General features: G+C 41.9%; 1 protein-coding gene across 5 annotated transcripts in view; it reads left to right on the top strand.

The window, feature by feature from the left end:
* The window catches only part of PDZRN3 (PDZ domain containing ring finger 3), a 223,113-nt gene that overhangs the window by 169,879 nt on the left and 28,262 nt on the right, over positions 1-24,972 (top strand). Inside the window, exon 1 of one of the 5 annotated variants that reach the window (XM_011937214.1) lies at positions 1,721-2,082. The exons of the other annotated variants lie outside the window; for them this stretch is intronic. Within the exon in view, the coding sequence (XP_011792604.1) occupies positions 2,014-2,082 (69 nt within the window). The 5' untranslated portion in view covers positions 1,721-2,013. Of the gene's footprint in view, positions 1-1,720; positions 2,083-24,972 lie in introns of those variants that run through there. 5 annotated transcript variants of the gene reach the window in all.

Raw genomic sequence — 24,972 nt, 5'->3', positions numbered from 1 at the left:
GAGGCTCTGGACATCATCAGGTGAGAATCCATGGTGTGCAAGGGCGACCGGCAGAATGGACAGGTTTGAGATCTAATTTGGGGTAGAACTAGACCAGACTCACTGATGGACCAAGGGTGGGGATGAGGCAAGGAGAGTGAAGAAGCATGACCTCTATTTTTTTATTAGAGCTGCTTTTGTTTTCTCAAATCATTGCAACAAAACTCTGCAAGGTAGTTAGTATCATACCTATTATTTAGAGATGAGGAGACCAAAGCGCCAATAACGTGCTCATGGGTCAACAGGGCCCTGCACAGCATCAAAGCAAGTCAGCAATTACTGCAGCTGCCCCGCTCCATCTGTGGCTTCCTTTCCCTGGTGGCACGCTCCAGCTTACTGCTCCGGTCCAGGCAGTGACACCAGGTGAGGGCCCCGAAGCAAGGCTCCTCCCCCTCCAGCAAGTCAGGGCTGTTAGCTGGTGTGAGCCAAGTCACTGTGCCTCGTCTTCTGTGTCTGAGAAGTGGGTCCAGAGGCATCTGCTGGCCATCAGCCCAAGTGGGATTTTACTGGAACTGGTTTATTCACGTCTCAGGTGTGTCTCAGCTCCCTGAGAAAGGGAGCATTATTCTTCAGGCCCCATGACACGTCTCAGCAGGGGACGTGGGAGTCTTCCTTGGAGACAGTTAAACCTTTGTAAAATGAAACCTTTGTAAAATGGTGAAGGCTCTGGAAGCAATTGTGAGAATTTTAAACATCAACGATTTTCATTGGGAATAAAGGTACCTGTGCATTTCATTCAGGCATGGGGCAATCATTTATTTAAAAACAAAGTTCTTAGAAAAGCTGTCAGGCTTACTCAGTGGGACAGAGGCAGAAGGAGGAGAGAAGCAAGGCAGCAAGAATCAAAATTCTTAAACGTTGTCTTTTCTCACCTCCCAGGTATAATCTGGCAGCTCTCTGCTTTCGTCACACACAACTCAGGGTACAGTTTCAGAGGTCTAGGCAGGTATGGAACATCAGATACAGATCCATAGTAACCAGTGACAATCAGTCCAGCCATATCATCTCTGAAATATCTGCAGTATCTATATAGCTGAGGGGATGGCATGAAGCTGACTGCTTCTCTTCCTCCCAGTTAGTTAGGCAGCCCTTCAACAAATAACTTTCTGCTTTTGAAATTGAAAATGCATTTGGGGAATGATTATCTGCTTTCTCACCTGTAGGGCAGCCTCTCCCCTTATAACCCCTAGCTACTTTGCATATTCATGGATATATCCTGCCATTTAAATTTTTATATTTTATTCATATGTGGAGTATTTTTCCTGCAAGTTTGTAAAGCACTAAATATTATATGAACATTATTCAAAACATGTCCTTTCCATAAAGTCCGTTTATATGCCATCATTATCTGCAGCATTAAATACATTTTATATCATCAGAAATTTTATGATATATTTAAAAATGAATTTCTACTTAGCCAAAACACATTAGGGATTATCCTAAGAGACCTTGCTAAAAATGCAGTCATGTTTATTTGTAACTGCCAGAAAATAGCTTGCAAAATTGTTAGTGTCTTTTATTATTCCCTACCACTGGAGCACTTGCTTGTTAATTAGAGAAATTTCAACTGTCATAGTTGGCAATTATAGCTTCTGTATCATTGTCTGTTATGAATAGTCAATGAGAGCTGATTAATATGCATGAGCAGCAGTATATATAGCGTGTGCATTGGACCACAATCCAGCTGCCAGAGTCACTCAGAGGAGGGAGTGGTGTGCGTGTATGTCTGTGTGTGTGCGTGTGTGTGTGTGTGCACGCGCGTGCATGCATGCATGCTGCAAGGGGAGGAAGGGAAGCGTGGAAGGGGGGAGAGAGTTGTTGTCTAGCCTCTGAGAGCAGCGCCAATGTGAAGCTTTGCAGTCGCCTGACTCACCTGAGGCTCTCCAAGGATACCTTCAATGCCTGCACTGTAAGGGAGCTGCTTTTCCCGGGTGCTGGCGAGGACGGAAGCCTTCCTTTGACGTTTTTCTAAACATGGGATGCAGTTTGTGCAGCCTGCAGAAGCAAGAGGAGCAGTACAAATTACTCTATGAAGTTTGTCAGGTAACACCCTGCATTTTATTCCGTAGAAGTGCATAGGTACCCACCTGGCCAAGTGTAACTTCTGGGAAAGGTATTGGGGATTTTTTTGTGTATGTGTGTGTGCATATTTTGTGTTCTGAAAGAGGAAGCCTTTCTGACATTTTTGTATCTTTTCTCTCAAGTCTGTTACAAAATTTTCCGTCCAGTGGCACTTTGGTGCCTGCATTTGGAAATATAAATATATGTTGATGGTCATAAAATGTGTTTCAAGCAGTCTTGTCACAAGGCTTTGTCACAACTGAGCTCTCTCCAGAGTGTCGAACTCGAAGGGTCAAAGAGTGGTCACGCACGCTTTGAACAAGTTGGAGAAGACGTGGATGATGATTAATGCTCGCAAGGTTTTGTCTGTGTTTACCAATAGTTATAAGGCGCTCCTTTCAGTACAGCCCAAGCCCTCTGCTGATTTGGTTCTTTTAGCAATTCTTGTAGTGGGACATATGGTTGAGATTGGTACTTCTCACTTGCCATTTCTGTACCTCTCTCTGAAATTTTTAAGAACCTCAAAAGCAAGTGACTCAACCTTGGGTGCTGTCATTCACATCGGATGACTTGTATCTTCTAAGTCACTGTGAGCAACAGGAAAATTTCAGTTGAGTTGAAATGGGATATTTACGATACAACCAAGATAATTTATCTTACATCTCTGTCAAATGTTCTGTTTTTAAATATTCAAGTCCTACTCTCAACTAGGAGGTTTTAATACTGCTGTTGGTAACCTACCTTGGCAGGTAAGGATTTTCTCTGAAAATCATTCTTTAAATTTGTCTTCAGTAATAAAAATAATAATAATCCAGCTAAGGCTTTCTTTTAGATAAGCACTTTAGAAGAAGGTTGTTATAGCAAGTGAGAAACAAAGGGTGTGTGTTTCTTGGTTTATAACAATCAGTGGCATAATAATTTTTAAAGAGCCAGACTTTTTAAAAAGAATTTGATTCTCCATCAGTTGAGTGTCATTTTTTGCTTAAGCCACCAGGGGGTGATATGCTTAAAGAGACACAGTGAGACGCGGCAAAAAGTGGGTTGGCTGCCTCTCTGGGCAAAACCTAAAGATAAAATGACCCTGGGTGAATAAAAAGTGTGTCTCTCTCTGTCTGCCTTCCCCACTGAGACAGAGAGAGAGAGAGAGTCAAAACAAACCTTTTGAGGCTTGGTACTCTCCTTAGGCAAGGGGTATATATCTTACAAAAAACCAGCATCTTAAGTGAGTCTTGGGAATAAATACATTTTCGACCTGTGACTTCACACTCAGGACTTCACTGGACTCAAGTCCTTTTCAAAGCATTTGGGAGACACGTTGGAGATCTTGGGCAGAAGCGCTGTCGCTACTGGCGATCTAGCCCCCATCCCTTGTGTGATCATGTGGTGAGTTGTAGTCCTCAGTTTGCCAAGTTATCCCACTCAGTGAGCTGGGGAGTTCTCAGTGAGTCCAGCACATAAGCAGGAAACAAGTGGAACAGCAGACGCCGTCATTCGGGCAAAGTGGTTGTGTTGCAGACTTTTGCCGCTATATTTGAAATAGCCCAACATAGTAAGTCAAAAGGTAATTTTTTAAATTTGCCTTTTAAAAATGTTTTGCTTTTTACCATTAATGCACAGAAAATATAATTCAGCAGTCACAGCTGTAGATGTATTACACTGGCACCCTCCAGAAAGTAACTCTACCACATCTCTGTCAAATCTAAGTGAACCTGTCTTTTATTCTTCTGTATTATTTGTGCTCAATCCCCCCAGCCCCTCCCACAAACACACACAACTGCCCCCAAAAGAGGGAGCCTGGATTCTGTTGTTTGTTTTTTACTAGGTGAATTTATGTGGAAATATTTCTGGCTGAAGCATTGCTCAGTAAATTGCTGATAAATGACTTCCATCTGGAATATACTTGGTCAGCAATTTAGGAAGCCATGCAGATTTATTTTCAAGAAACTCAAACTACTTTTCGGACCCATTACCCTTGTGCCAACTAAGTAAAATCCCCCTTGCTCCTATTCTTTGTGAGTCCTGAACCGTAGCATAAAGGAATTCACAAAACACTTGCAGGAATTAATAATTGCATTCTCGCTCTTATTATGCAAAGCCTTATTAGAGCAGAGAAATTAAGGTTTCCATAAATTACAGTTCCAGAAGGTCCGGTGCGTCTGGCTTCAGTAAGCCCTGGTAACAGCAGCACAAAGAGGATCAAATATTCCAGGGCTCAGACTTTATCCTTTCCTCATCCAGAGATAATTCAAAGAGATGCTCTTCATTAGGGCCATTGGCAAGCTGCCTACAGTTTCTTTTTGGGGGCTGCTGTGAGCTTAATGATGCAGAACAATGGCTTTGCCTCTTGTTGCACACATACCTCATTGTACCTTTAATCACGTTAGAAAAACAACAACAACACATAAAGTTGCCAGGTCATTAAGGGGCATTGCAAAGAGTGCAGACACATCAGTGATTGGGGTCATGCATTAAAAGGTGCACCAAGATATTTAGGGACACTCAAACACTTCTATGGGGAGGAAGCTTTCTGCCTACCTGGGGTTGTAAGGCCAGGTCAGTCAAGTACAGCGGTTCTTTATACTTTTATGGTAACTGTGGTGTCCAGGTGGTGGGGGTTGCAGGGCAGCGTGAAACATCAAGACAGGGCCTCTGCCTGCCAGAAATTTGAAATTTAACAGTTGCTTCATGATTTGGAAAACTTTAGCCTGTCTTGAGTAACCTTGAGTACTCACAAGCACTGTTAAGGTGAAAGGACAGGGAAGCAAGGAAGATGCTTTAAGGTTATCAAGGAGTACAGTCTTCTGCTTGGATAAATTAATTGGCACAGGAGAGCTCATGTTCTAGGAATAATGGGATAGGGAGCCTCACAGCTCTTGGGCTGTGGCTGGAATCCAACTAAGGGTGGTTTCCAGGTGTTGGGGCCAGGGAGTGGCAGTTGGGGGTGTAGGGATGGGAAAGTCTGAGGCTCTGTGGGTTTTGATGCCAGTGACTCCAGCACAGGCTAAGCACCAGCCTTGTTTGTAGCCGTGTGCTGTGAGGTCAACGGGACAGCCAGTCTGTGGATGCTTTGAGGAGGGTCTTCCAATGGAGGCCAAGAAGAGGGGAACAGAGTAGCACCTCAGCCAGTATCATTTATTCCCTCCACCTCTTCTAACATCGACCAGAGACTCTTTGTAAAATGGTGACCTTTGCTAATTTGATGAGGCAACAAGGAAATAATTGTGATTGGGAGTTAAGCTTCAAACTAGAAATTATGACTAGCACATTGTCCTAAAGTCTGCATGCACATTTTCAAGATAAGGAAAACTTATCTATAGTCACAGGACTACTCATTGCCGACGGCCACAGCATTATCTGTTGTGCACTTACTACGTGCTGGCACAATGCTAAGTGTCCACTGTGCGTTTTCCCATCAGATCTGCACACAAGCATGAAGAGATAGGTGATACTGTCATCCCTATTTCAAAGAGAAGAAACTGACATACAGAGGAATTATAGTGGGACTGGGAGTCAGATCTACACTATAATTCCCACATCTGCGAATTCTTTTCTTGCATAAATCATTTTCCAGCACTGTCAATGAATGAATCATGCCCAACTTTATAGGATACCTGTGGGCCAGTTTTCAAAAATCATGCTTGCCTTTGTGGGGCTAACATAAAGACCCTGCAGTCTCAGGCCCAGGTGCTACATGGTACCTCCTGAGAAGGGTTCCTATGGGGTTGCTGGTCCTTCATACCAGGGGAGGGTGGTGTGCAGAGAAAAATGAGCTCCAGAGTACCACAGAGTTCCCACTGGCTTATCAGGCAGCCTGAAGAATGGATGATTTGAGAACGCTCATGTCCTTTTGCCTCTCAGTAATAACAGGAAATATCACGTAAGATTAATTTGTGCCTCTTATGCCACTTGAAGTTGTTAGTTTTGAGAAGCAAAAACTTTACCACTAACTCTGACTTCCCGGAAAACTATAGATCTGATACAGATTTGTGACCCTTTATACATCAATCTCGTAGCCAGTTGGATAGAAAAACACAGATTTCTACAGTAAATACTAATCAGAATCCAGTTTATGGGGAAATCTGGAAACTTGACTTTGCACAATCCTGCTTGCATATTTAATTAGCTAGATGCAGTACTCAGATGAGTTGACTGCTGTAGAGCACAGCGACTGCATCAGCTGAGAGTCAGATGGGTCACGGTTCGATTAAGTATGGACCCAATTAATGACGGTTAATTGGATGAACATAAACTTGACCTCCACACAGCAGTTTTGAACCTGGCAAAATTTTCCTGCAAGTAGGAGTGTGTTTGCTTAAACAGCCTATTAATTCTAAAAGCTTCATTTTAGAAGCAGCTTTACATTCTGAATTCATGTAGGCAAAGTAGGTATGGAAAAAGAAAGCTCACCTCTGCCGGGCGTGGAGGCTCACGCCCTGTAATCCCAGCACTTTGGGAGGCCGAGGTGGCAGGGTTGTTTGAGCCCAGGAGTTCAGGAATGGCCTGGGCAACTTGATGAGATCCCATCTCTACAAGAGAAAAAGAGAAAGAAATTTAACTTAGCCAGCCATGATGGTGCATACCTGTAGTCCCAGCTACTCAGGAGGCTGAGGTGAGAGGATCACTTGAGCTTAGGAGTTGGAGGCTGTAGTGAACTATGCTGGTGCCACTGCATTCCAGCCTGGGTGACAGTGACAGAGCAAGACATCTTCTCGGTGGGGGGACGGGGGGAAGCCCCTCTTCTCCTCCTCCCACCTTGACAAACCAGGGCCCTTTATTGAATATGGGGCCAGCATATGACTGAGAAAGTCATTTTTTAGTATGTGGCCATTAGTTGTCACTAACTGTTGTTTTCTTGTCAATTAACAATGGATTATAAACTGCTTTTATGTTGATTCTGGAAAGGAATGACCCAGGGTAGGACCAGAGATTACCTCTCCTCTTTCTGTTTGTCTCCTCTTTAAGACACAAAGCTTTGGGGGACCATAAAGCAGTTTTCCTTCTTTTCCCTTAGGACTAGGGCCTAATACCCACCATCCTAGCTTAGGTGTCCTTCGGAAGTGTTCCCAGGGTGCCCTGCACTTCCTTCCACCTTCTTTCCATATATATGTTAATTTGGCCTCCCATGTTACACTGTAGACTGGGAAGTCTCATCACTACTGTTACTTCTCAGCACATGGTTGGTTGAATAAGTTGGATTTTGTAGTGTTTGTTGGGAAGAGTTAGGAGTAAGAAAAGAAGAATACAAGTTAGGAATTGAGAAAGAGAACTAGGTGTTGAATGAAATGACCGTGGTTTGGACCACAGAGGTGAGGATGTGGAACAGAGGGGACACAAGACATTCATTTATCATTCATTCAGCCAACACATTCACCCACCCCACCAAGTGCTAAGAACCAACGTGCTCACCCACTTGCTCACTGGCTCCCCAGTGCCCTTAGAATTCAGTGAATTAACTGTGGCTTACAGAGCCCTGTGAGATCCAGCCTCTTCTGACCTCTCCCATAAACCTCCTGCCCGGCTCATCTGCCTTGGTCCTGCAGACCTCCTTTCAAGACACAGAACCCATCTTATTCCTTCCTTCTCAAGACTTTGCAAACTGGCTGTTCCCTTCTGCCTGCAAGTTAGTTCACCAGTTCATCCTTGAGCTCAGCTTAAATGTCCCTCTCCCTGGAGACCTTACCTGACCTAAGAAAATCCCCTCCACCGCCCCCACTCTAACCTCTCTGTGCACTGTTGATTTCGCTGCTGCACATTGTTGACTTGCTTATCACCTGTTTTCAACTTCAACCTCCTGGACAAATGTCAGCCCTGTGAACTTTGCATCGTTCTCTGTGAAACCCCAGGTCCTGGCACATGACTAGTAACTGTTCAGGATGTGTTTACCAAAATTAACTTCTGAGTGAGAAATGTATCAAGTGGATCCCACTTCGGTTTGGAAAGGGTTTTACCATGACAAATGAGTCCATATCCCTGGTCTCTAATGGCTTCCACAGATACAGCTGCTGCATGTTGCCATAAGACAGGTGGTACGGGGTCACAAGAGAGAAGACAGCCCCTCTCTCTGTGTTCCTGTCACCCACCTGCCATGGCACGCAGAAGGAAACATATGGAACAGTGAAAAAAATCCAGTTTTAATAAATGAGTTATCTTGTGTTCATTAATAATGCAGGAAGAGGTCATGGTTAAATGTGGACGGGGTGGGGGGGGGGGTAATGCACAAAAGAATACCGTCAGCAGTTCGGAGTGAAGGCACAGCAGAGCCACGCTAACCCTCCTGCATTCTCTGACCAGTATGGGATTAAGCAGGGAACAGCTTTCACTCTCTAAAGCCCACAAAGCCAGTTTCTAGCAGTGCCACCGTCATTTATGTGACAGGTGTCATAACGGTAAAATGTAGGCGAGCTGTGCTGCAGAAGAAATGTCAGGAATGAATGTGTCCTGCCTGGAGTGACCTGCTTGCCTACTTGTTCATCAAGGGCATTTTGAGTTGTGTGTTCATTGGTGAACTTTGGGGATAAGGGTCCCTTTTCCGTCTACTAATTGCCAGCCTCACAGGATAATTGTTTTTCCCAAATACATTTGATGATATTCATCAGCTTGTGATAAAGAATATGCCAAAATAGTGCGAAAGTGAAAGAATGTTATTGGCACTAATGTTCAGTTGTGTTGCATGCTGGTCTTGATTTGAGTGGCAGTAGGAAGCAGGGACAGCTTTTGACTGTGGAAGAGTCTCTGGACTCTTAGATCTCAGATTAGATCTCAGAGTAGGGTCCTGGCCCAGCAGCAGCAGCATCACCTGGGAGTGTGTTTGTTAGAAATGTACTTTCTCAGGCCCTGCCCCAGAGCTGCTGAATCAGAGACTCTGGGGTGGGGCCAAGCAATTTGTTTCACAAGGGCTCCAGGTGGGTTTGGTGCAAGTTCACTTTTGAGAGCCTCTGTTCTATATTAAATGCTGGAAGAGGGAGGACTGCTAGGTGACCTAAGCCTTCTGACAGATTTTCTTGAGTCTTTGTCGGATGAGTAGGCAGCAAAGAAGTCACATCTCAGACACTTAGATGTGGATCAAAAATTTAGCCATCTGTTGGTTAATACCAAAAATAAATTGTTTTGTTTGAGAACTTTTTTCAAGCAAATAGTTCTGTAATATCTAGTTTACAAGTAGAAAATTGAAGGTTATTGAAGTTTTGTCTAAAGGAGAGAGAATATATAAAATTTTCAGATACATCTGATATTCAGCAGCTTGTGATAAAGAATAAGCTGAAATAGTACAGAAGTTAAAGAATGTTATTGGCACCAGTATTCAGTTTGTGTTGCACACTGGTCTTGATTTGAATGGCAGTAGGAAATAAGGACAGCGTTTCTGACTGTGGAAGAGTCTCTGGAATTTGCTGCATATACATTATATATATTATGTATATATTACATAATGTATACATATGCATGTGTATATATATCCCACCATATTCTTTCTCTGAATCACTCCAGGCTCCAGCATTATCCTATATCCTCCTAAACAAGACACCCCCTACTCCTCCAAATACTCTCTTCCCAATAGTAAATAAAAAAGTAATCTGATTCATTTCCAGTAAGGTGAATGATGATGGGTAGAATTCTCCTGCCAGAAGAGAATGTATTTTTAGGAAGGACCTTATTACCCAAATGAATCCGAATTGGCAGAATTCTTGTGGAAATAAGTTTGAGCAGGGGCCTCTTTCTGATGAGAGCTATATAGCTATCACCATGACAGGTCATGATTTATAGACACCACATCTGGGGGGCTTTCAGGTTACAGCCTGTCAATTAAACAACATCATTGGTCAGTCTTTAGTGTACATTTCTAGAAGTAGATGTTTTTATATCTGCGGATGACCATTTTTAAAAGTCTTTATAAAGATTGCCCCTGAATGAGTCTCTCCACGTAATACCCACCAGTTTATGAGCATCCGCCTGACCTCGCGCTTCACCCCAAGGGGAATCTTTTTTTTTTTTTTTTTTTTCTTGTTTGCCTCTTTGGTGTTCAACTTGTCCAGGTGACAGACTGGTAAAGGATGGAATCCTGTTTTTAACTCTCAGGCTTATATCAGTCTCAAGGTAGAAAAATTCCACTAGGGCAGTGGTTCTCAAACTTGAAGCATCAGAATCACCAGGAGGGCTTGTTTAAACACTGGGCACTTTACTCCTAGATTTTAGATGCTTCTGGCCTGTGGATCACCCTTTGAAATCCACTGCTCTAGGAGAATCATTATTAGATAAGACTGATGGATGAGTGGATGAGTGAAAGGATGGGGGAAGAGAGGGCATTTAGTGTCTGTTCAGTTCTACTAGTGTCAAATTGCTTTCCATCATTATGGTAGAGAAGTTCGTGTTGCTTCACATCCCTGCCAACCCTTGGTATTGTCTGATTTCTTAGTTTTCCAATATAGTGAATATGAAGCGGTATCTCACTGTGGCTTAAACTTGCTTCACCCAGATTATGAAGTTGAGCATATATTTGTGTCTATTGGCCATTTTTTAGTTTCTTCATTGTGTGTAAAGTGCCTGCTCCAACTTTTTGCCCATTGCCCTGTTGGAATTTTCATCTTCTTCTCCTGGTTGTAGGATTTTGAAAAATGTAGTCTGGATACCAACCCCTCAGATGTAAGTGTTGCAGACATCTCTCAGTTTGTGGCTTGTCTTTGCATTTTCTTTATGATGTCTTCTAATGAATGAAATCTCTTAATTTCATATAGTCAAATATATCCCTTTTCTTTTGGTTTGTGCTTGTTGAATCTTTGCTAGGAAATGTGTTTTCTCTCTCTCAGTCATAAAGATACTTCTTTCCTCCTAAAGTTTTATATAATTTTTGTCTATCATAGTTACTTTTTTATATATGGTAAGATGTTAGAGTACAACTTCATTTTGTATAAATATAGGTTTTCCAGAATATCTTTTTTTTTTTTTTTTTTAGATGGAGTCTCCTTCTGTCCCCCAGGCTGGAGTGCAGTGGTGGTGCGATCTTGGCTCACTCCAAGCTCCACCTCCCGGGTTCACGCCATTCTCCTGCCTCAGCCTCCCGAGTAGCTGGGACTACAGGCACCCGCCACCAGGCCCAGCTAATTTTTTGTATTTTTAGTAGAGACAGCGTTTCACCGTGTTAGCCAGAATGGTCTCTATCTCCTGACCTAGTGATCTGCCCGCCTCGGGCCTCCCAAAGTGTTGGGATTACAGGTGTGAGCCACCGCGCCCAGCCCTGGTATATCTTACAGACAAGCCCATCTCTTCCTCATCACTGGGAAATGCCAGTTTCCCTCTATGATTGGTAGGTTTACAGGCATTCATTGTAACATTCTTTGTAATTCCATACATATATCTTAGAAATTTTAAAACTTATTTGACATTTAAGAAAATATTAAGAGGAGACCCAAGAATAAATATCTTTTATTAAAAGCCTCCACTACCCCAAATTCTGAAGGGAAGTAAATCAGAAATAGTAATGGGGGAAGACGGAGTTGGCTGACTGTAAACATCTTTACAAAAAGTACAAAAAGTCGCTTTTTTAAAAAAACATAAAGCATTCTTCATCTGTAAAAAGATTTTCTCAAACTGTAACATTTATGATAAAAGAGAAGACACATCTGTAAGCCTACAGTTAGAACTAATGTTTTTATAAACACGTTTCCTAAGTTTACGTGTTTTAGCTAAAGAAATCTTAAGCAAAAAGTGTATCTTTTTTTGTGAACAAACAGTACATGAACCAAATATGGCAAACAAACACTTACTATTCACAGCACTAAAGCAGTGAAAACAGAGGTAATTTGTCAGACATCTGGGAGAATAAGTTTTCTCCCAGTGCATTAAGCAGTTTACCGTAACACAGACATATTCCTGTCTTGCCACACATGACAATTATTCCCCTCCCCTGCCCAAAAGTGTCAGCGGTTGTGGCACATAACATTAGGAGTGACATGCATTTTAATCAAGTAAAACTTTAAAGAATATGAACCAATTTTCCTTTATCAAGCAGCTGTTTTCTATTTTGGGAGTCTCAAAACAGAGAAATTACTATCCTTCATAACAATATTTCAGTTAGCAGCAGGAGATGAAAAGCAGCAGCTATGTCCCCTCAGAGTCACAATGGTATTTTACATTCAAGATTAAGTTCCTTTTATCTAGTTAGGGGATGACTGGCAGGAATAACTTGTAATGCACATACTGTACATTTTATATACTAGTTACTATGTGTTGCAGCTAACTGCATCCATTGATGCATTCCTATTTGGACTAACTCCTTAATAAGAGATACCTCTGTTTCCCTTCACTTGGTATTTTCTCCTTTTTATTTCTCTCTCTGGCAACTTTCTAAATCCAAGATTTGTAGCATTGGACTGAGTATCTGGAAACTTCCCAGTATTTAAAGTTTGAATTGTTTAGCATGTCTGTCTAATCTCTCCCTCCCCAGTTAAATTAACTTGAATTTTTTGTTCAAGTTGCGCCGTGGATTGGAACAAAGAAGTAGTGGCTGTTCCCTAAAGAGGAAAGGAAGGGAGTCAACCACCACTGAGAAATTGACCAAAAGGGTCCATGCATCCTTTTTCTCAGTTGTCCATGAAGTCACAGAACCAACTCTACTCTATCTCCAACCGTGGTTAAGAAAGCCAGGGGAGGGAGGACACAATTCCAGTGTTGTATTATTTATCCTTGAATTAACAAGTGACAGCCCAAGATTAATATTTCAGTGATTTTTTTTTCCTGTCCTCGTAAGAACAATGATAAATAGCTTTTGAGTGTTATTTATCCTGCACAGGCTTTAAATGCATGAGTTATATACAAAAGCTCATGTAATTCTCACACAGCCCCTTAAAAGTATAGATACTGTTATTATTTCCATTTCACAGATGAGATAACTGAGGGTTAAAATAGTTGACAAAGTGGCCTGGGGTCACACAGCTGGTAAGTGGCAGAGACAAGATCATAACACAGGACTGTCTGAGTCCAGAGACTTTGGGCAGACTCCTTCATTCATCCCGTCGCTCATTCTGTTAACACACATTAGTGGGCGTCTCCTTCCAGTGTTCCTGGAGAAACGTTCCAGTGTAGTACAATGGAAAGGAAAGACCCTGCCCTCAAGGGGCTTACATTCTAGAGAGAGGTGGGGTCAGAAGTTAAATACTACACTCCTGAGAATATAATTACAATGTGGAGTAAAGGCCCTATAGGAATGTGGTTCTACTGCAGAAACGTCATACGAAGACCCAAACAAGAAACTGCCCAGTTTTCTCCTCTGTAAAATGGAGGTACTTGGCTGGGCACGGTGGCTCACGCCTGTAATCCCAGCCCTTTGAGAGGCCAAGGCGGGCAGATCACGAGGTCAGGAGATCAAGAGATCAAGACCATCCTGGCCAACATGGTGAAACCCCATCTCTACTAAAAATATAAAAAAAAAGCTGGATGTGGTGGCATACACCTGTAGTCCCAGCTACTTGGGAGGCTGAGGCAGGAGAATCGCTTGAACCTGAGAGGTGGAAGTTGCAGTGAGCCAAGATCGTGCCGCTGCACTCCAGCCTGGCAACAGAGCAAGACTCCATCTCAAAAAAAAAAAAAAAAAAAAAAAAACATTTGAAGTAGTTTTGTAGCTTTAGCAGTTAAATTGAGGTATCAAGGTGATACCTTGCTCAAGTGGAAGTTCATCCTGTTTTGTTAAAGCAGGAGAAGGATTCCATTTGCAAGTTATCACAGTCTAGAACCACCTGATTGTCTTAAAGGCAGCATTTACTGAGTGCCTACTATGTTCTCTGGGTCATGTGCTGTGCTGAGGGAGAGGTTAAAATAGCCACTTGCTCACAGTGTTCATGTCCTGCTTCAGAGGACCTCCCTCTCCCTCAGAGCTTTAGCTGTAAAAGGGGAAGGCTTGGGGCCGGGCGCGGTGGCTCAAGCCTGTAATCCCAGCACTTTGGGAGGCCGAGACGGGCGGATCACGAGGTCAGGAGATCGAGACCATCCTGACACGGTGAAACCCCGTCTCTACTAAAAAATACAAAAAACTAGCCGGGCGAGGTGGCGGGCGCCTGTGGTCCCAGCTACTCGGGAGGCTGAGGCAGGAGAATGGCGTAAACCCGGGAGGCGGAGCTTGCAGTGAGCTGAGATTCGACCACTGCACTCCAGCCTGGGCGACAGAGCGAGACTCCGTCTCAAAAAAAAAAAAAAAAAGGGGAAGGCTTGGGTTCTTTTTATGGCTCTGCTATTGAGTGGCCCTGAAACAGTCTCTGGGCCTCTCTGAACCTTAGACTCTTCTTCTGAAGCTCAGGAATATGAACTGTTTCTCCTAGGGTGTTAGGAGTGTCCAGGTGAGCTTTAATGTGTGTGTAAGTGTATCTGGAACATGTGTGGCATGGTGTAGGCTCTGTATGTGGGCATACAGTCAGCATTTCATATCTATGGGTTCTTCATCTGTGGATTCAACCAACTGAGGATCAAAAATATTTGGAAAAAATAATTCCACAAAGTTCCAAACAGCAAAACTTGAATTTGCCATATGCCAGTACTATGTTGAATTCCCATGATGCAGGCATTGTATTAGGTATTATAAATAATGTAGAGATGATGTAAAGTATATGGGAGGATGTAGTTGGTATGCCAAGCCTACAATAGCAATTAGGACAAGTATATGGTCATATGATTTAAACTATATGAGAGGATGCAAATACTCTGTGTGCCATTTTATATATCAGGAACTTGAGAATTCATGGATTTGGGAGGATATTGGAGCCAATATCTCATGGATATGGGGAGATGACTCTGTTGTCTAATAAGCCAATCTAGGGGTTGAAGGAAAAAGCCAGCATTTCTAGAGAATGCAGAGGCAGCCAGGCTTCCAAAATTGGGTCAAATAGGGTCATCGTTATGGGTTGAAGGTCTCTTGGGGGACAGTTAAAATGATGGGAATAGATCCAGAAAGGTCAACTTATGTGGACATCTTCGGAGATCATTGGTGCTACGTCATTTTCTTTAAAGGAACAGCAGAGAATAAGGCTTTCAGCAGAAGTATACAGGGCCAAAGCTTCTTAAAAACAATATGCAGCAGTGGAACTATGCAGTACTTTTAGAGAAAATTCTCAGATTCAGTATTTGTTCAGTATTTGTTCAGCAGGATATTTATTGGACACCTCCAGTGTGCCAAGGAGGGGCGGGGCATCCCCTGGCGGGACTACAGTGGTCAAACTAACAAGGTCGTGGTCTTAGATGGAGAAAAACATCCACCAAGTTTTATCACACAGATGAAAATGCAGCAGCAGCCAGCACTTGGGGTGGCCAGTGCCACGTGCAAGGGGAACAAAACAGCGGATGGGACCCAGTTACAATGGCCAGGCTGGGCTTCCTGAGTCATCTGAATATGGAGCAGTCAGCTTCAGCCAGGCAGTGGCTCCAAGACAGAAGGAGTCATGGATTTCTAGGAAAAGCATTTCACTGATAATACTTTAATGTGCATCTGCCTCCTACACTGTCTCATATCCAGAGAGGGCTGTGTTTCTAAGGGGCTGTCCCAAGTTTGACACATATTCCTGGAGCTAAAGCAAGTGAAAACACTTAGGAAAGTATGAAAGCTCTGTGTGGATGGTGGTGTATGACTCTGCAATGCATATTTTAAAGAAGAAATATTTTGGAAAGTCATTAAAAATGTTAATCACATACCCCTCCAAACTAAAAAGCTGATGAAGGGAACATATTTTCCAGTTACACATTTTAAAACATGTATGTTTATATCAACAAAAGATAGCCTATGTTAGACCCAGGTATAGTTGATATGCCCAGCCTACGACAGCAATTAGGACAAGTATATGGCCAGAATGTCCTCTGGACATACTCAGTGGATGGTACCGTTTTTCAGTGAGCTCATCTGTAAAGCACGATGAAATGAGGTCAAAGAAAAACTTAAGAGAGCTTCATACTCATTTTTTTAAACTCAACTGAGAAAAGATTTAAAGGAAAAAATCCCTGACCCAAACAAAAACAGGAGGAAACTTAGTGTTGCCTAAAGCAACTAAAGAAAAACACCGCGTTCTCCTGGTGGCTGCTTTCTGCCATTCCATGTGCGAGGGATCCATATTTTTGCCTCCAGCAAACTCATTTCTGTTTCTCAGACCCACACACCATTTTGCTGAAACAAAGCTACAAGTGCATTTCCACCCAGCTGGGCACACTTGCTAACTACACTGATGCATCAGAACTATAAATGTCACCCCCGTCATCTCCTTCTACCCTCTGATAACTTGACTCTTTAAAAATGTGTTAACATCCTTTTCCCAGCCTTACGTTTGACATAATCAGTCATGTACATGAACTCCCCTCTCTCTCTCTCTCTCTGAAAAACCCCTACGTTTCCTCAAGTTCTAATTGCATTATCAAGTGTTTTGTTTGGTTCATTAATTCCTTCCCAGATGATTTGCTCCTGGTAGGTTTCTAGCAAATTCTACCCATATCTAATAAATCATCTTACAAAATGCTGCAGGTTTTTCTCCATTATAGGGATCGAGTCCACACGCTAATTGCTGTGCCCCTGCGAAGTTTTATTCTCCTTCCTCTCACTAAAAGCTGCCTGTTTAGCTTCATTTTAAAACTCTAACACTTCGACAACAGAGAAAAGATTTCAGAACTGTGCTTTGGCCAGGCCAAGTCCCCAGAGTCATTTCAATGCTTGCTGCGCCAGAATACACCCAGGGTTATTCTGTCATCGAAACAAACTTCCTCCAGGTGAATGCAGGCAGGGTGTCCATCTCTTCTGTGTCCCCTGTTGGACCTGGGAGTCAGGGAGATGAAGGATCCATTTGTCCTGAGGCAACACTACCATGTAACTAACCTGAGAACAAGAAAATGAAGTCAGGAAGTTGTAACTGCGTAGCCATAGGGTAGGGAAGGATGTGGGGCCCAGTTCCTACTTCCAGGATGTGATAGGATTGTTGGGGCAGGAGATTGTGGGGTTGTAGCTACAAAGGCTATAAAGCATTCATAGAAGACCAGATGGGGAGTGATCTGAAATAATCCAGAAGGGTGTAAGTACCAGTCTAGTGAGGTTCCTCCTATATTAAAAATCATCATTATCTAATTTCCCAGTTTTTACAGATAAGGAAATTGAGGTCCAGACATGATCAGTGGTTTCTTTAGATGCAAGTATATACTATTTTGTTTACTTTATCATTTGATTCCCAGCATTTATCAATTGACTCACCTATACATGAATCTTGTAGTGTTTTTAGCCCAGTTCATACTTCCCACAAACATGTTTAATTTTATTTCTGTTCAGATCTCCAAAGGTATCGTGGGCCTCCTACATATAAGTCAGGTGTTCTGTGCAGCTGAGATATGGTATTATCCCACAATTCTTATTTTTTAAAATGTAATCACAAAAAGCAAGGATCAATTATTATAATATGGTCATATTTTAAAGTCCTTCTGTGCCTGTGAAGTCAAGAGGGTGAGTCATTTTATTTCCCATTTTACAGGTGATAAATATCTTAGGATGTCATTATTCTTTTTGTGCCATTTGTAAATCACATTTATAAATCTTTGAGAAAGAAGTACACACTTAAGTTTACTTTTGATTCATACAGGTTCTAAATCTTCCCAATTTCTGTATCTTCCACCGTAGATGTCTCCACTGTTAGTTATTCCTGCTCATTTTCATTGGTTCTTTTTGCAAAGCCAATATTTCCAGAAATCTGCATCGATTTCTCACAGGGATTGCACATTTCATTGGAGATAGCTTGGAGATAGGTTATACATTCTACTGATAAAAGTCGTCTCTGGTTGCATGGAAGGGCCTCAGCAAACTGAGAATATTTTGGCAATTCAGTAGATACATCTGGATGCATTATTGCACATAAGCACTCTTCAATGGAATAGTCATACATATTATAAATTAAGTTTGAGCTGATAGGGAGGGTTTCTTTTTCTCTTGTAACTTTTAGTCAATACAGCAGAAGAGAAGCAAATATTTTCTTTTCTAACCTAAATTTCACCAACTTGAGCAATAATTTGCAATTAAAATACAGAATTTTGACAAAGTTTAGGACAAACACAAAGTTAGTTTTTGTGTTTTAATTCTGTAATGTGAACTAGATAAGCAATGAAATGGCATTTCCCTGCACGTGCACACATAGATAGCATCGTTCTCCAGAATAGTTCATTTGTCATAACTCAGTAGAATAAAATATGGACCACTGCTCCTCACTCTAAGAAAGCCTGAGCAACAAGGGCTGCCCTGCTAACTGCAGGCTTCTATTCAGTTTTCCTTATGGGGATAAATAAGAGGGAGAAGATTATGAAAATGTTCATAATGAAAATGAAGAAAATGAAAATTTTCATAATGAAAAATAATATGAAAATTATAATACCACTTTGAACTGTTGATGTTTCTTAACTTACGATGGAGTTACGTCTTAATAGTCAAAACTAAAAATCATCCGGGTGTGGTGGCTTATGCCTGTAATCCCAGAACTTTGGGAGGCCGCGGCAGGTAGATCACTTGAGGTCAGGAGTTCAAGACCAGCCTGGCCAACACGGTGAAACCCCCGTCTCTACTAAAAATACAAAAAAAATGAGTCAGGCCTGATGGCACATGCCTGTAATCCCAGCTACTCAAGTGGCTGAGGCCCAAAAATCACTTGAACTCAGGAGGCAGAGGTTGTAGTGAGCCAAGATTGTACCACTGCACTCCAGCCTGGATGATGGAGTGAGACTGTCTCAAAAAAAAAAAAAAAAATCTAGGGAGGTTAAAAATGGATATAGTTTGGATTTTTTAATATGGCTCTTAAAACAACAGGGGACAGTTCATGCAAAGAACAGAGTTTTAAGGGCAAGTGGGTAGAGCTTCCCCCACTGGGGCTAGGGAATGTGCATCCCATTTTGCAGAGAGTTTCTGAGATACAAGATTCAGTGGCTTTTCTAGCCACTCACAGAATAAACCATTCTTCCTTCTGCATCCAACCTCCTTGTTGGGGGAGATAATGATTCCAGAGTCTTAGGAAGCGAAGTTTCTAGAAATAAATAATACCCCAGGTTGGGGTAAGAATAGTAGGCAGTGTCCTCAACATTCACATGCACTTGTGAGGGAAGCCCCCAAGAAGGAACAGTGACTTGGGATCCAGAGCCCATTACAGAAAGACTGTGTCGGTATGGAGTGATCTAGTAGCAGAACAATGAAAATTCTCAAGAAGCCCAGGATCTAAGTCCTAATTTATTTCAGGCTTCTGAAATTTAGTATTTGCATTTGCTTTGTCTTGAGACCTCACACCTCAAGTATTTTAGCTTAACAAAGAATAATGTATTTGGAGGTAAGAGGCCAAGTTCAAGCTCCCAAACCACTGTTTAGTAGCTAATAACCCTTAGGCAAGTCACTTACTTTCTGGAGGGCTTATGGTGGGAGGGCTTCCCTTCCTGTCCCATGTCATCCTAATTTTTTCTAATCTCTTCTTCACACAGCAGCCAACTCCCATGATCATGTCTCTAAGGTACAAACCAAAGGGGGGGGGAACCCTTAATCTTGTTGATTCTTCACCCTCCTCTTAAATCATCTCAAAATCAAAGTCTTTTTTTTATTTTTTATTTTTTGGTGATGCAGGTACCTAAAATCTACTCTCTTGGCAAATTTCCAGTATGTAACACACTATTATTAGCCATAGTTAATACTAAAGAAATGAAAAAAGCTAACTATAACATGATGGATATGTTAATTTGCTTGACTGTAGTAATCACTTTATTACACATATGTACAGGTGTTCCTTAACTTACGATGGAGTTACATCTTAAACCCATTTTAAGTCAAAAATGCATTTAATATTTCTAACCTACTGAACATTGTAGCTTATCCTAGCCTCCCTTATGTTCAGAACACTTACATTAGCTACAGTTGTGTAAAATCAAACGCAATAATAAAGTTATGAATGTCTCATGTAATGTATTGAATACTATACTGACTGAAAAATAGAAGGGTTATGTGGATACCAAAAGTACAGTTTCTATTAAATATGTATCTCTTTCACTGTAAAGGTAAAAGGTCATATCAAAATATGCTGTACACCTTTAAATATAAACAATAAAAAATAAAAGTATTTTTTAAAAACAAAGTCTGATCAGAAGCCTCCAAGGGTCAGCATAGCCTGCCCTTGCCCATGCTTCCAGGCTTAACACATGATAGTCTGCACTCCACTCACGTGCACCAGCAGCCCGTCGGCTGTACCAGGTTTTCTCCTACCACAGGACCTTTGCACATGCCTTTCCCTCTCTGGAGTACTCTCTCCTCTCTTCCTCCCCACTTAAATCCTGCCATTTCTTTGGATTGGTGCTCCACACCTCCTCCTCAGGGGACCTCCCTTTGGCCAACCCGTCCCTCTCTCTGCCAGGTTTTCTTTCCTTCTCTCAGTAGTGGGATTCCTAGCATCCTTCTCCTTCACCAGACTGTCAACTTCCTAGGGGCAGCTTCCATTTCTAGTTTTGCTCACCACTATATTGGCAGCCCCAGGCAGTGTGCTGAGCATGGAGTCATTCGGAATCATTATTTAACCAATAACAAATGAATGAGCCATTGAATGTACAGTGCCAAGCATAGTGTATGGTACGTAGAAAATAACTCGGAAGTGTTAACATTGCTAGAGATTCAAAGAAGCAAAAGATGATTCCTGCAATCAAGTGGCTTTCGTCTTGGAATAATATTTCAAATGCATGCCATACTCTTTAGTTTATCGCTGGTGTGGAATTATTTTTAAATGCTGTCTAGGAAATTGGAGGCATTTGAGAAGATCTGTCGTAATTTATTTAGAGTGTTGATTATGGACAAGCCAACTAATGATTACTGTTATAGGAAAACAAAAGAAAAAAATAGCCCATTGTATCAACACTCATTGGTAGTTTTATATTCATACTGGCACCAGGCTCTTTTCAACTGAGTTGTTTTGAACCACTAAAACCGTGGTTTAATATAAACAGCATTTTCTTCCAAGGATCCTATCACAATCAATTTAATGAAAGTTTTTCCACATGGTCTGTAAACTGCAAGATGAACTAGTTGGCGATGCAGGAGCCAAAATTAATTTTGATGAAAATGATACACATCATAATTTTATTTCTTTGGATAGAAAACAAAAAAAAAGAACAAAAAAGATGCCAAACCACTCTTTGTAGGTTACACTAAAATTTTGAAACACAAAGCCACAAGAGCCAGGAAATTCTATTTACAGTGAATCAACTTTAGCTTTGATTTTTCCTGGCATTCATTGGTTTGTTACCTGACTTTTGTGTTTAAGGAATTTTCATACTCTTGTAATAAGAGGAACAAATAAAGTACAGGACATTATTAAGTCCAAGAAGCATTTTTCAAAAAAAAAATATGTTATATTGCTTGTTTTCTTGCTGCTCAGAGATTTCTGTGACTCTGAGAAATGACTGACATTACTTTTGTCCTAACTGTACTATTTTAAATGACATTCCAACCCAGGGGCTTTACACATGGCCTATAGGACATTTGTAGGACAAACACATTGAAATCTGATGAGACAAGTTAGTAAGAAATGAATAGACAGAAGAAAATCAATTTCCGGTAGGTTAGTGAATATCCACAACTAGTGTTTTCTGCATCCTGCTTGTTAAACATGATACCATTACCACGGTGAGTTCCTGGGAAAGGTCAGTAGACTCAGCTGACTTGGTTCTCAGGGTAAAGCTCACATGCCCTTGCCAGGGCATGCACCATGAACACCCTCCTTTGGCAAGTGTCCTTCTCACTGGAACATCACCTTCCACCTCTGGGCCCCACCTCTCCCTCTTGTTGATGACTGCCCCTTTTCACTACACCCTCACATCTTCGCATCATACAGTCACCGATGAACATGTCAGCTTCCTTTGCTTTACAGCTCAGGTCAGGTAACAGCACTGCCAGCTGTGCTCCTCAGTGGTTAGAACATGCATTTTGAAGTCGGGCAGACCTGGGTCACATCCCCATTTCTACTTTCATAAGCTGCACAACTTTTAGGAAGCTGCTCAGCTTCTGAGGTGGTAGAGATAACACCCCCTACCTCACCAGTGACCTCCTTATTCTGAAGATGGGATGAAATCATGCGTCTGAAGCATTTATTGCAATGCCTGACACAGAGCAAATGCCCGTATGCGGCATTCAGTGTCACATCCTTGAAATGGCTCCCAGGATCCAGAAGAGGCTCCTCCCTTAGACATGACCTCAACATAAACTGCTTTTCATGGGTTTTCTTATGTGACTTATTTGGAGTATGGTTTTTGCTGAAATTTGGCAGCTGGAATTTTTAGGAGCCCAAACCTAGGCTAGTGTTTCCTGTAAAAGATAGCATTTACTGAGTGTGCTATGAGCCAGGCGCTCTTCTAAGCTCTTTACAAGGAATCTTTACAACCTGTTTACACATGAGGCGCAGGAAGAGGCTAGGAAATGTGTCTAAATGTGGAGAGTTATAACAACAGCTGACGTTGGTCACTGTGCCAAGAGCTTTGCTTTACCTACATCATTCAGGTATCACCTATGAAGCATGTACTTAAATATTCCTCATACCCTATTGAGGACACTGAGGCACACAGAGATGGAGTAATTTACCCAATGTCACACATCTGATAAATGGCAGAGCATGGACTTAGACCCCCATGTGTCTCACCCTAGAGCCCCAGTGATGCCCACTCTCACCCAGTGTTGCTGAGCCTTGCTCACCACTTTATCAATACATGGCACATTGATTCTGCAAGTCAGTAAGGATAATAAATAGCTAACCTTCGTTGAGCACTCGCTGTGCACTAGGCATGAACCATAACTACTTTCTACGCAGGGCCTAATTCAGCAACAGCTCTGTGAGTTAGGTCCTGCTGTTAACCCATTTTACAAAGAAGAAAACTAAGGCATCAAGAGATGAATAACCTGCTCCAGATAGCACAGCTCACAAGTGCTACAGCCTACACTGAACCCCAGGCAAACGGACCCAAAGCTTTGCACCTTGACAATGGCCCTCATCAGATGTAGAACTCCTGCTGCTCCTCTGCATCTTCATGCAGCATCCTTAAGGATCCTCTAATTTTAAATGTAAATGGCTATGGTGACACAAATATAAAACACCATTGAACACTCATTTTAACTCCGTGTGATAACAATTCTGTTAATGGAGGACTCTTCCTGTCCTTTTCTCTGATGACTAGAGGCTTGAGAGTAGAAATTTTATTGTAGCCAGCCCTCTAGACTCTGATGAAAACAGTTAAGAAATTCAAGTTTATTCAAGGTATTTATGAGACCAATATGAAGTTTACACCAGGGAGAGGAAATGGCATAATAAAATGGCTTTCATAAAGGCTTCGGGCATGATGCTTGCAAAAACCTAACCACACCTTCCTCCTTCAATTTGTGGCTATATTTGCCTTTACAGCAGGAGATAATGCCAATGGATCATTAAATGCAATAACATTGACGTGTAAAAAAGAAGCATGTCATCTTGTATATTCTGAACTTAGAGCATGCCTCTCCCAATTCAAGGTGAAAGCCGCCAGCATCTTAAATGAAATGTCTGCAGGTGCACAGATGCCCTCTGTGTCTCTCGTTTTTGTCTGTGAAACAGTGATAGTAGTTGTACTTCCCTTGTGTGAGGATTACATGAGTAAATGTAGGTAGAGTGCATAGAATAGTGTCTGGCCCAAGGAAGTGTTGTACCACTGATTGGGTTTATCATGATTAAAGTGTCAAAAGCTCCAGCATTTTATTTGAAGTATTATGGACACTCACGTATAAAAAGGTGAGTAACGAAGCACAGAGTGGCTGATAGCGACTTTCATGGACTGTTCAACTGGGAAGTGCTCTGGGAAGACACCCTTTTCAAGCCCTTTTGCTATAGAGGGAGCTGAGTCACCCAGCAGCCCCTTCTGTGTGTCCAGGGCTGAAATGCAGGAGTCTGGAGGCCAGATCATCACGTGCTGCTACTATGGTGGACTCCCGACCTAGTTACAGCCAGAAGCAGGACCACCGCCAGCCCTTACAGGCACTTCAGCGTGATTTAGAGGAAGGCTTTGCTTCCTCTGGATGGATACGGCCTCTAGTCCACTGCCTTACTTGCCACCTTGCCTTTGCTCACACCTCAGCCTACACATCCCTAATCGGGGTACTACAGAGAAGTTCTAAAAGAGACAGAGAATCAGTTGTCCAAGAGAAAGAAGCCACTTTGCATGTTGTGATTTTCTGCGAGGTCTATAAAATTGGTGTTTCTTGTCTCTTTCCTCTCTGTGTCATTTTTCACTTGAAATGGCCCCACCTTGTCACCTGCAGTACAGAAACCCGAGACAGCAGGAGAGCTTGGTCAGAGCCACTTGATTATTTTGCAAACACTCCAATACCTTTCTGGACCTCATTTTTTCATTCTCCACAAAGCAGAGGATACTGTCCTTGATACTATTTTTATCCTATCAAGAAATGGTCTAGAATAAGCTTAAGAGCAAAAACACTTCTCATTAAATACATACGTATTTTTTACTGGAGAAGATACTCAAGTTCCTAAGAACTTAAGAGATGTAGAAGATAGGGAGATTTGGCTGTAGAAACAGCTTGTTGCCAAGTACTTGCCATTGGCTTTCCTATAATATCTGGAGCTGCTACTTCAAATTATCACCTGTAAGGTGATGCAAAAATGTACATGTTAATTTTTCGATTCATACTGGTTCAAATATACTGTAGTTTAATGGACATTTGGATGCCATTGCTTGAAATGAGATTTCATCTGATGATACCAAGGTTTCCAAAGGAGATATTAAGGTGGGATTGGTATCTGAAAAGAAGGTATTTTATAATATTTTGAAAGTATTTATATTATTTTTTTAAGACGGAGTCTCGCTCTGTCGCCCAGGCTGGAG

The sequence above is a fragment of the Colobus angolensis genome, unplaced genomic scaffold (assembly GCF_000951035.1).
Source record: "Colobus angolensis palliatus isolate OR3802 unplaced genomic scaffold, Cang.pa_1.0 Scaffold160, whole genome shotgun sequence".
In the NCBI taxonomy this organism is placed as follows: domain Eukaryota; kingdom Metazoa; phylum Chordata; class Mammalia; order Primates; family Cercopithecidae; genus Colobus; species Colobus angolensis.
This window is presented reverse-complemented; position numbering and strand designations above follow the sequence as displayed.